We start from the raw sequence: 16,111 nt of genomic DNA on the forward strand, positions 1-16,111 counted from the left end.
TTGTCATGCTTTTGTGGATTTGGATGTGTGCTTTGGGTCATTGTCGTGCTGAAAGGTGAACTTCCTCTTCATCTTCAGCTTTCTAACTGACGCCTGAAGGTTTTGTGCCAAAATTGCCTGGTATTTGGAACTGTTAATAATTCCCTCCACCCTGACTAAGGCCCCGGTACCAGCTGAAGAAAAACAGCCCCAAAGCATGATGCTGCCACCACCATGCTTCACTGTTGGTATGGTGTTCTTTGGGTGATGTGCAGAGTTGTTTTTGCACCAAACATACCTTTTGGAATTATGGCCAAAAAGTTCAACCTTGGTTTCATCAGACCATAACACATTTTCCCACCTGCTTTTGGGGGACTTGATGTTTGTTTTTGCAAACTTCCGCTGGACTTGGATGTTTTTCTTTGTAAGAAAAGGCTTCCGTCTTGCCACCCTACCCCATAGCCCATTCATATGAAGAATACAGGAGATTGTTGTCACATGTAGCTCACATGTAGCTCACAGCCAGTACTTGCCAGAAATTCCTGCAGTTCCTTTAATGTTGTTGTATGCCTCTTGGAAGCCTCCCTGACCAGTTTTCTTCTTGTCTTTTCATAAATTTTGGAGGGACGTCCAGTTCTTGGTAATGTCTCTGTTATGCCATATTTTCTTCACTTGATGATGACTGTCTTCACAGTGTTCCATGGAATTTCTAATTCTTCTGAAATTCTTTTGTACCCTTCTCCTTACTGATATCTTTCAACAATGAGATCCCTCTAATGCTTTGGAAGCTCTCTGTGGACCATGGCTTTTGCTCTGAGATTCAACAAATCATAATAAAATCTAGAACAGCTGAACTTTATTTGTGATTAACCCTTTGACGCGTACGATCACACCGGTGTGATCAGTCTAGAGTGGTCCCTGAAGCGTACGATCACACCGGTGTGATTAGAACGTATTGTTTAGAACGCACCATTAGAACGCCTAGGTACGAGTGACGTAACAATGGCTGGCCAGACCGCGCTGTTATTTACTCTCATTTAGCTCAAACAGCGTTTATAACTTTATTTCCTGATTGTACTTGTTTCTAGACCACAATATGATATTAACCAGGTAGCAAGCATAAAAAAGGGTTACTTATGTACCAACAGGCAGCCAACACTAGCCGTTATATTTTCTACCATTAACATAATACGCAAAAACGAATGATATTAGCAAATACTATAGAGCATCTAACCATTTCCTGAAAGAGCTGACAACAGGTCAAAATAAATGTGTAAAAACTTTCTAGAAGTTCCGTTACCCGTTGAGGGTCCTGCTATGCTTTTTATCAACCAAAGGTGAGTAACTCTAAGACCTGATGGTCATTTACATTTGCCAGTCTTTCAGACAGATTTGCCATCCTGGGAAAACTATGATCTTCATTTTAGCTGCACTGCATTACAGGTCACACTTTGTTAGTTAGCGGTTAGCTGACGTTTGTTAGCGGTTAGCTGACGTTTGCTAGCTAGCTACAGTTACACTTAAACCAGCTTTTGCAGCTCTTTGAATTCGAGTCAAAAAGAGAAGCTTGCAATGCAATGTACAGTATGTAGTTTTCCTTACCTGGCAAAGTGACTGTTCATGTCAACCGTCTGAACACCACTCAATGCATGTAGCTAACGTGGGGTTAATCCAGTCAGTTTCTTTTGGTAGGGTTCATGCACAATAGCTCAATTGGCAGATCTAGTAGTGAACCAATGGCGCAAACAAAAACCTTATTACAGCAAAACTTTTGTTGAGAAAAACGTAATCTTCAAAAATCAAATTTTTCACTGATCGCATTTGTCCAAAAATGCAAGAATCGGAATTAATATTTTTGACAACTTATGAATACTTACGTAAATAAATGTACACACCACCTATTGCCTGATAGATTGCGTATGTTTTATTGATAAAACAAGTGAAGCGTTTCAGTATCTTTCTCGCTGCGATCTTTAGAAAAAGGACTGCATTTTTAAGATTGGTTCATAATTATTCAATATAAATTTTTAACAGTTACTACTGTAGAGGTTTGTTAATATAATTGAAATAAAAAAACTAGATGCATAACTAGTAAGCAGCGTGGTGTTTTTGGGAAGCTGCAGATTAAATGTATTGTGACGTCACAATCAAATTCTGGAACTCGCGCAAAAAGAACTCACGCTGGGGGGCCGTTAAGGCATATTTGAAACTCCCGCGTGAAAAGGTTAATCAGAGTCACTTTAAATGATGGCAGGTGTGTAATGACTTCTATTTAACATGAGTTTGAATGTGATTGGTTAATTCTGAACACAGCCACATCCCCAGTTATGAGAGGGTGTGCACACTTATGCAACCAGGTTATTGTAAGGTTTTTATTTTTCAGATTTCAGTTTTTTTTATAATTGAATTGTTCATGTTATAGGTCACATTAAAAGTGGAAAATGTTCCGACATGATTTATCTTTGTCTCATTCTTTTACATTACAAAAACCTGGCATTTTCACAGGGGTGTGTAGACTTTTTATATCCACTGTATGTCCCAAGTCAGTTTTTCCATAACTTTTTGCAAACTTGTAACCTGGCTATCAGTGTAGCCTCGGTACAGTAGTTCTGCTATGGAGATCCCCCCAAAAGGCTTCCATGATGTAGTACAATACAGGTCCCTACTGCAGCACATAAAGTGGTAGGGTTGGCCTTGTATTTAGCTCAATGAATGTTCCTTGATTCATTCAGCTGATCTTCCAGCAAATCTATCATTAAATGGGTTCAGGTGTTTTTTTGCATGGTGAGAGCCTGACTGCCTGTCACACTGGAAGGTCTTTAGATGTTTTTAGACGTCACTGACATCTCATATGTCTCCAGTCTCCTTTGTCTGTGCTGAAGACTAGGCAGATGTCATTCAATATCTGAGATGCCAGTCCTCAGGCCTCAGCAGTGACTGCCTGGAAATGAAGGATTGTTTTCCTGAGACTCTAAAAGGCTGTTCTTCCAATGGGTGCAAAGCTGTTTGCGACATTGGCCAGAGTGTAATTGCCTGGAGATGGGTGTGTTATAGGGAAGAAAAAGCATACAGCTTATGAATTATAAAATGTGACTAACTATTTTCTGTTTATTATAATACAGATGATGGACAATTGAGTTCTCTTTAAACTTTTAAGAAGTATTGTTTTTTGGGTTTTACCAGCATGTGTTGTATTCAAAACCAAGGTTTCCTGTGATGAAGCCCAACCAGTCTCACGTATGGAGAAATTGAGTGACTTACATTCATGCATTTCCTGACAGGGTGTTGAGCAGTCATCCCTGCCCCATTCATGCATTCCCTGGCAGTGTGTTGAGCAGTAGTCCCTGCCACATTCATGCATTCCCTGGCAGTGTGTTGAGCAGTAGTCCCTGCCACATTCATGCATTCCCTGGCAGTGTGTTGAGCAGTAGTCCCTGCCACATTCATGCATTCCCTGGCAGTGTGTTGAGCAGTCTTCCCTGCCACATTCATGCATTCCCTGGCTGTGTGTTGAGCAGTCGTCCCTGCCACATTCATGCATTCCCTGGCAGTGTGTTGAGCAGTTGTCCCTTCCACATTCATGCATTCCCTGGCAGTGTGTTGAGCAGTCGTGCCTGCCACATTCAAGCATTCCCTGGCAGTGTGTTGAGCAGTCGTCCCTGCCACATTCATGCATTCCCTGGCAGTGTGTTGAGCAGTTGTCCCTTCCACATTCATGCATTCCCTGGCAGTGTGTTGAACAGTTGTCCCTGCCACATTCATGCATTCCCTGCCAGTGTGTTGAGCAGTCGTCCCTGCCACATTCATGCATTCCCTGGCAGTGTGTTGAGCAGTCGTCCCTGCCACATTCATGCATTCCCTGGCAGTGTGTTGAAAAGTCTTCCCTGCCACATTCATGCATTCCCTGGCAGTGTGTTGAGCAGTTGTCCCTTCCACATTCATGCATTCCCTGGCAGTGTGTTGAGCAGTCGTGCCTGCCACATTCAAGCATTCCCTGGCAGTGTGTTGAGCAGTCGTCCCTGCCACATTCTCTTTACCTGGGTTAAAGGATAAGACTGTATTGACAGACCCAGTTGTTTATGTTATTCTCTTAAAGTACCTGTTCATACAGTGTAACTACACCCCTCCTCTCCCCCCTCCTCTCCATGGTGGGATACATAGACTCCCATTCAGCCCCCCCCACCCCCCCACGTATATACACACTCACACATACAGGGCCTGCTGTCACATAGATGTGGAGGAAATGTCTAACCAGTCTAATAGGGGCAGACATCTGTCACCTTGCATGAGCTAGCAGAGGCCAAACACTGAATGGTCCTAGGTGGAACAGAGGGAAAGAGTGTCTTGGAAGAGAGTGTGTTGGGGGGAGTTGAAGTCGAAATACACTACTTTTTGTAGATAATGTGGAACATTATTTTGAATAGATATGCTATGTAGCACTGAGAATAGTGTCCGTGCTGTTTGTAGAATTTCCCTTGAGTGAAAGGGGGATTTTATTATAAACCTGTGATGCGCAGCAGAAACTTGGGAGCAATGGATTTACTATATCTTCCCATCCTCTCTCTATCCCTCTCTTCTTCCCACTCTCTCCCTCGGTTCTGTCCAGAAGCCGGTGGGAAGAAGCTTCGCAGCACCATCCAGAGGAGCACGGAGACCGGCTTGGCCGTGGAGATGAGAAGCAGGATGACAAGGCAGGCCAGCAGGGAGTCCACTGATGGCAGCATGAACAGCTACAGCTCAGAGGGAAAGTAAGTGGACTATAAGAAGGTTTTAGATCACATTAGGTCTTCACTAGAATTACTTGTCTTTTTGTGGATCTTGCCGTCTCTACACTTATAATATTTATTTTGTATTTTATTGTACTGTTGATGGTTATAAGGCAAAAAATAGCAAGTTCAAGCTTTGAGGTCTTCATTCTCCATATTGACTCATGACTTTTCTTCTTTCCAGCCTTATCTTCCCTGGTGTAAGGCTCTCATCTGATGCCCAGTTCTCTGACTTCCTGGATGGACTAGGCCCTGCCCAGCTAGTTGGACGACAAACTCTAGCTACACCACCTATGGGTAGGTGGATCAGTTTGTCCTGAAACAATGTACGGCCAAGAAATGCCCGTACATTGAATTAATTAAATAATTAGAATTAATTAAATAATTAGAATTAATTAAATAATTAGAATTAATTAAATAATTAGAATTAATTAAATAATTAGTTTTTTTGTTAATGTCCTTTTTTTGTCAAGTCCTTAAGAACCCATACATAGTAGAAATATCCTGTGTAAATGGAGTGTTGTAATTGTTCCTGGTGTGTTTGGTTCCAATGACATTCAGATTGGTAATGACCTTGATCCTGGTATGTGTGTGTGTGGTTTAGGTGATATCCAGATTGGTATCGTGGACAAGAAAGGAGCACTGGAGGTCGAGGTGATCAGAGCCCGTGGCCTTGTGGGAAAACCAGGTTCCAAGGCACTGCCAGGTACATTTACTACATTAGATATCAGTTAGGAGTAAATGCTTATTAGCAGTCTCTAAAGCAATGTACAGTACAGAGAATGCATAAAGATTTTTTTCAAATATGTGGGAAAAATAGAATTGAATACTAATATCAATTGGTCACTGTGGTATCCAGAGCTTAAACCGACTGACCCGGTATTCAACAGTATTGTATCCAGTGCTTAAACCGACTGACACGGTATTCAACAGTATTGTATCCAGAGCTTAAACCGACTGACACAGTATTCAACAGTATTGTAACCTTTGTATTTCTGTCTTTTTCTTCAAAGCACCGTATGTAAAGGTCTATCTTTTGGAAAACGGAGCCTGCATAGCCAAAAAGAAAACAAAAGTAGCACGAAAAACCTTGGATCCCCTTTACCAGCAGCAACTGCCGTTTGAAGAGGCTCCTGGAGGGAAGGTTCTACAGGTACACTTTTATCAACTTCAATATGGTGACAATACATTCATGTCTTCTGACAGTCCCTGGTTATAAGTCTACACAGATGAGCCCGGTTAACCCTCTAAGAAAACTAAAAAAGTTACCATTAAGTAACATCACAGGTGATATTTCTATAATAAGATACTTGAGTTTGATCATCGTTGCATCTGAAGAAGAGTCTAAAACTCCTTAGCTTCCACTGACCATTTATGAGTCACTCTGATCAGCAATGTTTACCACTGCATAATCAACTGATGGTCAGAATGTGTTGCATTGCTTAACATCACAGCAATAGCCCCCATCCTTAGATTCATCTAAAAGTACTAGATGTAAGCAATGAAAAAAAGGTTTCCCCAGTTTTTACTTTAGAAATCTTGTCACTCGTGTATAAAATATGAAATAATAATCCCTATTCTTCACAGATTATTGTATGGGGAGACTACGGACGCATGGACCACAAATCCTTTATGGGAGCAGTTCAGATACTTTTAGATGAGCTGGACCTGTCCAACATGGTGATTGGCTGGTTCAAGCTCTTTCCTCCTTCCTCATTGGTGGACCCAACCCTGGCACCCTTGACAAGAAGAGCATCCCAATCGTCACTGGATAGCCGGTCATAGCAGTGTGTGGACTGATAGCGTTGTTGTAGCAGTTAAACAAGTTGCGACAGACAGAAAGACAGGTCACACCCCTCGGTTACACTGCATGCTTGATGTTGTGTCTTCTGAGCCTGTTTCCAGGGGTGCAAACGTGGTCCTGTGTTTTGAGAAAAATGTCGCACACATTGTGCGTAGCAAGCATTGCTCCCTCGGCAGGTCGGAGCGCCGGCTCAGATGGAAGGCCGTAATGAACTCTTTAGCACGAGGAATCGACTCTAAATAAAGCGATTCCAGGTTTTCATCCAATCTTAAGCCATGGGGGTCGGAACTGGGAACCCGCTCTATGAGTTCTACAGAAGCCCTTTTTGAATGAAAAATGTATGTTTTTGTTTTTAATTTATTGATTTGTTTTTTTGTTTGTTTATTGTTGATGTACTTGTATACCTGAATGGGTGACTGACAGTGTTCCTGTCCAGAAGCTTGGTCACGCCACGCCAACAGACCTAGCTAGTTGTGTAAATGGAGCTATGAAGATCATTAGAATAGAAAAGAGCTAGCTAAAGCTCACACTCCAAATATGAGGCCCTAGTCAGCATAGCTATAGTAGACCGGAGAGACACTACTACAGTTACTAAAGGCAATACAAAAGTGGCTACTTTACCATGAACGCTCCAGAGTCTAATGATCAGAACCCACTACAAGACTCACTTTTATGACCTGAAGTTATTATTTCTCTGTTGATATATTGTATGAAATTTAAATTAAGAAGAAGAAAAAAAAAAAGATTTTTTTGCATGGACACAAATTTAGCTGAATAAAAAAAATGAACATTATTTTCTTGAGGCTGCAACTTGCAAAAAAAGATGAAGAAAAACAAACAAAACAGATCAGCCATTTTCAACAATTTCTATTATTTTTAAAGATAAATTTCACTAGTGCATGGTTTTCAAAGGGGAGTGAATGCAACAGCGTGATAAAAAAAAAGACACCTTGTTTTTCCTTCTTTAGACCATCCATAAACATCAGTCTGTGTTTGGCAGACAAACAGGTAGGGAAACTAAAATAAAACATTTTGGGAATTATTTAACAAAAAACTGTTTATGTGACAAAGTGATGATGAAAATAAATGTAAATGATTTATTTCATTGTAAAGGTTTACAAGCCTTATAAAGATAAACATTACGTGCAAATTGTACAAGTTTCTCTTTCTCTCCCTCGTCCCAGGGTGACCATTGTACTCTTCATTGCTACCATTGTTCAATCCCCCTGGTATTGTCTAGAGTTTCAGGACTGTTGGTTATTTTACAGTTCTGTATCGTTTCTGGATGTATTTTTTTAATTGCTTTGTTTAACAAGCATGTTGAAAAAGATTTTCTGCAACATGGCTTGGGCACACCTTAAAGTAACTCAGCATGTTTTGATAAAGATGATATTTGGGATTTTTGCAGTTTCTTGTACAGTGCATGTCAACTTCATTACTTTTCTCCCTCACCTTCAATTGAATTCTACAGCAAATGATTAGTTACGGGTCTTTCATGACCAAACTATTATAATGTTTCAACAAAACATTACACTAACCCTAAGATCATATTTTATTTAAAGTTTTTCAAGAAGACTGACAAGGAAATATTTTATATTAAGTGGAGGTTGACAAAAAAAGTTGTGGTTGCAAGTGTATTTAATTTCAGTATTGTTAACTAACATGCAAAAAATAATCTGTATTGGTACATCAAGAGGTATATTTATACCCAAGCAAGAAACAGCAAACACAACTGATGTATATTGCTGTGTACTGTAGTTCAATGTTACAGACACTGTTTCTGAGAACGAGCGAAACACACGGTCAAACAACATGGGATGTTGCCACACAATATTCATTTTTCTTTTGTTTTTGTGGAAATAAAGTTAATTTCATATATTTTTATTAGTTTATTTACAAGCCAAGACCAATTTATTTTTTATTTTCTATTTCTGGTAATTATATATACTTCTCGTGTATGGGAGGTATATGAATCTAACAGTTATGTCTGAATGAAAATAAGCTGAGATGTTATTCCTCTTCCATGTTAAACCAATGCACTCTAATGTACATCCAATATCCTGTTGCTATAACGAAATATATACTTTCATTTTGATTATATATTGTACATATTAGGTGTCAGAAATTTGAATAAAACAAGCAAAAATAGATGATTTTTTCGGAATAGGAATAATGTCTCACATGATGACAAAGACATATGTTATTTACCCTTTTGAATGCCTTTTCTTTCTTTTGTTTTGGTGCAATGTGTTTATCCCAAGACTATGTCTTGGTGAAGTATGGTTGAGTACAGAGATTTATGTAAGTTATTTTTCAAATAAAAAAATAAAAAATGGATATTACACTGACACTGAGTACCAGCCTACAATATCAACATAAGAAACTTTTTTTTTCTTTCTGGAAACTGCTGTTCTCTGTTTACAACATGAATTACTATATTTCTCCAGCAGGGTTGGCCGTAAAAATAAGGAAGTGCGAAAATAAAAAATAGGAAATGAGTAAGAATGCTGAGTTTAGAATGGGCATTAAAGCTTGAGACTTCAGCTTGTCAATTTACATACTCTACCACAGACATCCCACAAAGGACAAGCAGGTAAGAGAGACACTTATATCATTTTGAATGTGTAAGCCTGTATTATTGCTTTCCAAAGTGATATCTAACATAGGTCTACTGTAACAGATTTTGTACACGCATATTGTGTCACATCAGACATTTTTAAAAGAGGAATTAAATGAAAGCATATTTAGACATATCTTTGGATGTACAAATCATTTGATAATACCTGTAATTTGGGAGCACTGTATTTTACATAGACATTACCTATATACATAGTGTTCCCCCATAATTTGTGTTAGTCTGTTTGACAAGCATTCCTCTGTGAATGTCCACCTCCATTTTATACAGTATTACGTCCTCCAACTTGGAAGGTATTACATACAATTTACAATGCTACAAAATGTCAATACATACTGACAACCCTGAGTTATAGCCATTGAGCAAAAGATGTGAAAAGGCTCACAAAATATGACAAATTATTTTGCTCAGTGAGGGACTAGATATCGATAGTTGAGCTTGAAGGTTTTTCAGTTTCAGCCATGGTCCCTGCCTGTTTTATTATCATGTCATGAATTATACTTTTTTGCAGGTAATGTTAGCTAGGCTAGGGGTTATAAGTTACTGTTGTAGATAAGATTTAACAAATAGGTTAGCAAACAGGCTAAATAAATGTAGATGTGTTAATGTATAGCAAATGCTAAGTAGCTAAAGCTAAAATGCAAAAGCTGCAACATTTGGGTAGAAAAAAACCATCTGTCCATCCTTTCCAAACAACCTCATTTTAGGGATAGCAAATCTCATGTCATATTTAACAATACAAACCGGGTATATCAAATTAATTGGAGGGGCATTAAATTGGGATTTCCTACTGACTAATATCTATTGACTAATACCAGACATACTTATTGGCTTTCTCAGGTAATGTGTTTTCAGGATGCAAGCGTCTTGGCCTCCACTGAAACAGGCCCTTTATTGCTTTTGGTCCACTGCTGCAGACCTTTATACAGAAAACATCAGGCAGGGCTGGAGAGACCGATCCATCCTCTTTATCACCTGCCTCGCCTTTAGTCTGGTTCTGAGCTCCACCCTCCTCTTCTACCTGTTCTACATCCTGCAGTGCAACCTGCCGGTAGCCATTGGGATATCTGGCTCCTGCTGGATAGTAGTGGGGGCCTCCCTGTTCCTCTATAAGGTGCTGCGCTGCTACACGGTTCTGTTTGTGCTCTCCTGTGGGATGAGGCAGGGCAGGAACCTGCTCATCGCTGCCGGGACCAGTCTGGTGTTCCTCAAGAATGTCCAGAACACACTGGAGAACGTCACAGGGCTCACTAACAGTATGGTGTGCAACTTGAAGGCCAAGACGTTGTCCCTCAATACCACACCCCTTAGCAACTACGTCAGGATGCTGAAATGGGTTGGTAGGGTCCTCGGAGAGTTCACAGACTTCGGGTTGGTGGAGTTGAAGTCTGATCTGGAAGTCACATCCGGAGCGGACTCCGAGGCGTTGAGGGTGAAGCTGGCTGGAGCAGCCGGGACCCTGAATGGAACTGCGGAGAGCATGCGGGTCACGGTGGCCATGCTGTCCTCCATGGGTCAGAAACTGTTCCCAGCCCTCAGCGTTGTCCTACTAATGGGTTTGACAGTGGTACATTTGAAGAGATACCGTTTCAACAAGAAGTATGAAAATAGATACATAACCAGGACATTCATTCGTTTTGATGAGAAGCAGAAGGCAGAAGGAAGGCCTCATGTGCTCCCCCTCACACCGAAGGAGGCGAGGCGTTACATTACGATCCATTCCACACGATTCACTGCTTCGGGATGGAAAGACATACTAAAGTTCAGTGTCCCAGTGATCACTCACAGTCTGGCCTGGGTGTTTTTCATAGGTGTCGATGTACTCACATTTAGGTTTGTTGAGGTCATCAGAACCCAACTGCAGCAGCTAGAGCCATTTAATGTATCTTTAATTATGAACATGAATGTAAGTAGATTTAAAATATGTTGCTGAAACATTAAATCATCAATAATACTTTTAAGAAAGACCAAGTGAAATGCTAAGCCCTCCAGAAACCCCGCCTTCCAGATGCTATCAATTATGGCACAACCATCACTTCTCAGATCCAAAACCAATCTTCTTTGAGTACAGACAGCACAAACGTGTTGTTCACTCCTTCAGGGAGTGGTGGAAGTTCCCTTTCATTCGGTTATTGTTCACGACACTGGTTATTATCCCATCACCCTTGAAATGCAACGTCCTTCCACAGCCTACTGAGGTGATGGCCAACTCATGTCTATCAATGTCAGCCCTTTGAACAGTGCCACTCGTGTAGTTTTGTGAATAGGTACTACTCTAGGCAACACTAGAACCTTAACTTTTATAAGCCCTATAGATCCTCCTCCACCTAGTGATGAACTTCATTGATAATTGACTTACACAAATAATACCAAATCGATTGAAAATGAAAAACTGAAGTCAAATGTACATAGGTTTTCCGACACTTTGTCATGACACTTTGGAGTCCACTAGTAGCAAATTCAATTGATTTAGATTTAGATTTTTTAAACATGCCTGTTCATAGAGGTTACCACACATCACAGTGCATGTCAGAGCAAAAACCAAGCCATGAAGACTCTAAGGAACTCTCCGTAGACCTCCAAGATGGAAGTATGTCGAGGCATAGATCTGGTTGCTCTGCAAACAATCTGATAGCGCTTGAGAAACTGACAAAATGTGGGTGTGGTAGAGGCATACCCAAGAAGACCAAAAAGCAGTGTTCACTGACAAAGTTGCTCCTACAAAGTACTGAATAAAGGATCTGAAAACTTAGATAAAAAAAAAAGAATTATTACCACACATTCTGAAAAACAAGTGTTTTCTTTGTCACCTGGTAATTAATGGCAAAATAACAATTTAATCAATAAAAAAGTCTGTAACAACCAAATATAGAGAAGTGAAGTGAAGGGGTCTGAAAACTTTCCGAAGCCACTGTAAATCTTACCTACAAAGGAAATAATTATGTTTGCTGTGTGTTTACTCCATTGCTCCTTCTTAGAAGGTGGTGAAAAAGTGATCAGTTAACCAAGCCATTCACCAATAAAGCTATATTGCACCACCAGAGAACTTTCATCAGCCACCCTCAAAATTCACCGGAACAAATCTGGACAAGTGCCTGCATTTAGACACACAATACAACAATTGCCTGGATTTCAAATATGACACCCCAAGCATTACCCAAGTTAAAAGAAACTCTAAAAACAATCTTCTGTTGACCTTTACATTTTACTTGGCTTTGAAAATATGTTTTAGTGTCAGCAAGTGACTGACTGGAAAAGAACACACTACATGATGTCTTAGTCCAGGATTTATAACATTATCAAATGTGTTCTGCAAATACATTCGATTTAGTAAGCTAACACTTCTACCACGGAACCTTTGTTGTTTCAGGATGACATGACTCTTATTGGTGTACCCATTTCAAAAGACATACAAAGGAGGGATTTCTCCTACAAGGTGTCCCTGTTTGAGAAGAAGTGCCTTCCGAACCCTAGACTACTGCTCTGGGATTCCATCCTTCCTCTGGTTGGGATATTAACTCCTCTTCTCATCATGGCCCTGATGTCTGCCAAGCTCACACAGATCAGGCTCATGGTATGCCAGCAGTTTTTCTCCACTAATGCTGATGAGAGGGCGGAGTATCTGCATGCTAAGATCCTAAGGAAGAGATCAAGAAGGGAAAGAAAGGGGAAGGCTGAGGAAAGCAGTCTGAGATCCCTTATTAGAAAGGTATTTATCAACCAGAGATCAAAAACATGGATGTAAATCATTTGATATGTATTTTCCTGCATGGCACTAAACTGTGCAGAATAATCTTGCAGTAAAACAAATACAAATTTGCAGTATGCAAATGACTAATGTACTGTTTGATTACTTTTTGCATCAGACAGATTTCTGGTTTCCAATAATTTGCAGACCACAGGAGGATAATTCCTTACAGCAAACAAGACTCAGCTGCTACAGGAATAAATGAAAACAACGGCTTTTCTGTAGTAAATGCCAATACATGATATTTCATAACAACTCTTATTCCAGACATAATTACTAATTGAGATTGAACATACTGTATGTCGATTAAGTAGTAAATTGACATAACTATATTGATAGAGGTAAAATTGTGGTTACCAACATTTTCAAGAAACTGTTTGAATCAAGATCATTTGAGATAATGGCTGATTCTTTAAGTGCTGTGATATATGCTGTCCCTTTATTTTGCACAATGTCAAAAACACTTAGAATTAAGAAAACATGACAAATAATATATTTTGTTTTATCTAATTAAAAGCCTCATTAGAACTTTATAATTCTTTTTTTAAAAGAAACACAATGTGATTCTAATGAATCACATTGTGTTTATTTATAAGAAATTACTCCAAACTATATTCACAATCATTGATTACCCTGAATTTCTTTGAAGAAGGGTGTAATTGCTGACCACTGGCAGGCATCAATAGACTGACCAATGGCAGGGATCAATGGACTGACCAATGGCAGGAATCAATGAACAGACCAATGGCAGGCATCAATGGACTGACCAATGGTAAACATCAACTGCCCACATCAAAATGCACCCCGTATCACACTGCATTGTAGAAATGCTGTTCCTAGAGCTTTTATATTGAGTATTATCTCAGGGGTTTTAGGAAATACTTTGATAATTATTTTTACAGACAGTGGCCTACCGGGCTGATGAGCTAGAGCCAAGTTATACGTCTATTTTAATCTGACATACAGTATAGGTTCCATTTTACCTATAATTTCCTAAATAAGAAGTTGTGTTGTTTCAACTTTATAGTTGGAAATATCATAATTTCCAACTGCGGTGTCCCTTTAATATGAAAACGTGTAAGACCTTTATACTGCAATACATCTATTCTAAACAATGAACAAAAGTATGGAATGTATTATTTATCACTAAAAACAAAGGCTATTAAAAAGCTTATTACTTAACTAGTGTGTGTCCCTGTGTTTTTGTAATTAGTGTTACCAACTCAAATATGACTGATTACCAAGCTATGCAATGACATTGAGCGTTTTCTTCAGTGGCAAGCTGTTACAGTGGGAACGGTCTACTGGCAAAGGCTTCTTCCAAACAATCAAACATTTAGAGATTTTATGAAGATATAGTTGTAGAATATATTTTCATAAAATAATATGTATATATATTTTTTTATATATATATATATATATATATATATATATATATATATATACACACAGTGGATATAAAAAGTCTACACACCCCTGTGAAAATGCCAGGTTTTTCTGAGGTAAAAGAATGAGACAAAGATGTCAGAACTTTTTCCACTTTTAATGTGACCTATAATATTTACAATTCAATTAAAAAATAAACCGAAATCTTCGAGGGGGAAAACTTTTTCTTGAATATCCAAAGCATTAGATATACCAAGGAACACAGTGAAGACAGTCATCATCAAGTGGAGAAAATATGGCACAACAGAGACATTACAAAGAACTGGACGTCCCTCAAACATGTATGAAAAGACAAGTAGAAAACTGGTCAGGGAGGCTTCCAAGGGGCCGTATTCTTTATATGAATGGGCTATGGAGTAGGGTGGCAAGACGGAAGCCTTTTCTTACAAAGAAAAACATCCAAGACCAGCTGAAGTTTGCAAAAACAAACATCAAGTCCCCCAAAAGCATTTGGGAAAATAAGTTATGATCTGATGAAACCAAGGTTGAACTTTTTGACCTTAATTCCAAAAGGTATGTTTGGTGCAAAAACAACTCTGCACATCACCCAAATAACACCATACCCACAGTGAAGCATGGTGCTGGCAGCATCATGCTTTGGGGCTGTTTTTCTTTAGCTGGAATCTTGGCCTTAGTCAGGGTGGAGGGAATTATTAACAGTTCCAAATACCAGGCAATTTTTGGGTTTCTCATAACCCTTCACTCTTACAAAAGCCTAATCAAGGGGTCTGTCATTTCAACATTGTATACCTTGACTGTTATCATCATGTATTGCCCAATTTCAGTATCCTGATCAAAGTTATTTCCTATCCTGGTAATTAATTATCATAATCAACTGTAAGAATGGAATGTGTGCTAACCTAGCCTACATTGAATGAAATGATCATGGGTGTAACCTTGAGTATACTGTAATTCATATTCTGTTACCAGTAAATGGTAAATTCTCCTGTATATCAAGAGATAGTTGAGAAGTAGACCAAGAGTTAAGTCTTGGGTGAAACTAATTTCATAAATGTGGGAGTGTCGGTTTCTTTGTTTCATTGTTGGAGAAAACAAAAGGAAGATGGCAGTAGATTTTGGCACCAGTTCTCCTGAGTTTTCACACCTTTCGTAACAAAGACTCTACCTTTTGGTCAAGAGTATATAAAGCCTGTGTAACAATAAGACTTACAGCAACTCATCCTGCAGTTAGTGTATCTTCTGATTCTGACGTGCTGTTGACTTGCTCCTGTGCAACCGAATAAATCGACATAACGAACTGCTATCTAGGTTTGAAAACCTTTGATTGTAAATCATACTACAGAGGGGAATTTGTTGTGTCCCAACAGACCCAAAGCAAAAATCAAAATCCACAAAAGCATGGCTTCACCAGAAGAGGATTAATGTTTTGGAATGGCCCAGCCAGAGCCCAGACATGAATCCAATTGAACATCTGTGGGGTGATCTGAAGAGGGCTGTGCACAGGAGATGCCCTCGCAATCTGACAGATTTGGAGCGCTTCTGCAAAGAAGAGTGGGCAAATATTGCCACGTCAAGATGTGCCATGCTAATAGACTCCTACCCAAATGAAAGAAATAAACTATGATTATACACCTGCATTCTTACCTTTAATTCAATGCGGTCAGCAGCCAATGATAACCACAACTTTCTGAGATGCAAAGCAAAAGCAGGATCACGTGGCCTGCAGTGGATATAAAATGTTTACACACCCCTTTGGAGCGCTTTTGCAAAGA

At 39.4% G+C, this 16,111-nt stretch overlaps 2 protein-coding genes across 7 annotated transcripts in view; both read left to right on the forward strand.

Moving 5' to 3' along the window:
* Window positions 1-8,897, forward strand: part of rims2a (regulating synaptic membrane exocytosis 2a) — a 193,429-nt gene extending 184,532 nt beyond the window's left edge. For 5 of the 6 annotated variants that reach the window (XM_034288998.1, XM_034288994.1, XM_034288995.1 and 2 more), the window contains 5 exons: window positions 4,586-4,727; window positions 4,930-5,042; window positions 5,350-5,451; window positions 5,759-5,898; window positions 6,333-8,897. In XM_034288998.1, the coding sequence (XP_034144889.1) occupies window positions 4,586-4,727; window positions 4,930-5,042; window positions 5,350-5,451; window positions 5,759-5,898; window positions 6,333-6,530 (695 nt within the window). In that variant the 3' untranslated portion in view covers window positions 6,531-8,897. The remainder of the gene's footprint in view (window positions 1-4,585; window positions 4,728-4,929; window positions 5,043-5,349; window positions 5,452-5,758; window positions 5,899-6,332) is intronic. The other variant, XM_013139422.4, reaches the window with a different exon arrangement.
* A 204-nt stretch (window positions 8,898-9,101) lies between these two features.
* Window positions 9,102-14,103, forward strand: LOC105019232 (dendritic cell-specific transmembrane protein). The gene is made up of 4 exons (XM_020041203.3): window positions 9,102-9,142; window positions 10,025-11,090; window positions 12,555-12,893; window positions 13,051-14,103. The coding sequence occupies exons 2-4, from the start codon at window positions 10,041-10,043 to the stop codon at window positions 13,135-13,137; spliced, it is 1,476 nt and encodes a 491-aa protein (XP_019896762.3). The 5' UTR covers window positions 9,102-9,142; window positions 10,025-10,040; the 3' UTR covers window positions 13,138-14,103.
* The last annotated feature ends 2,008 nt before the right edge of the window (window positions 14,104-16,111 follow it).

This window comes from Esox lucius, chromosome 20 (genome assembly GCF_011004845.1).
Source record: "Esox lucius isolate fEsoLuc1 chromosome 20, fEsoLuc1.pri, whole genome shotgun sequence".
Lineage (NCBI taxonomy): Eukaryota > Metazoa > Chordata > Actinopteri > Esociformes > Esocidae > Esox > Esox lucius.

Bases quoted from the DNA above. Each gene is read 5' to 3' on its own strand.
- LOC105019232 (XM_020041203.3), top strand. From the start codon at position 10,041: ATGCAAGCGTCTTGGCCTCCACTGAAACAGGCCCTTTATTGCTTTTGG. The intron at 11,091-12,554 runs GTAAGTAGATTT...TTGTTGTTTCAG, and splicing joins CTTTAATTATGAACATGAAT to GATGACATGACTCTTATTGG. The intron at 12,894-13,050 runs GTATTTATCAAC...TTTTTGCATCAG, and splicing joins TGAGATCCCTTATTAGAAAG to ACAGATTTCTGGTTTCCAAT.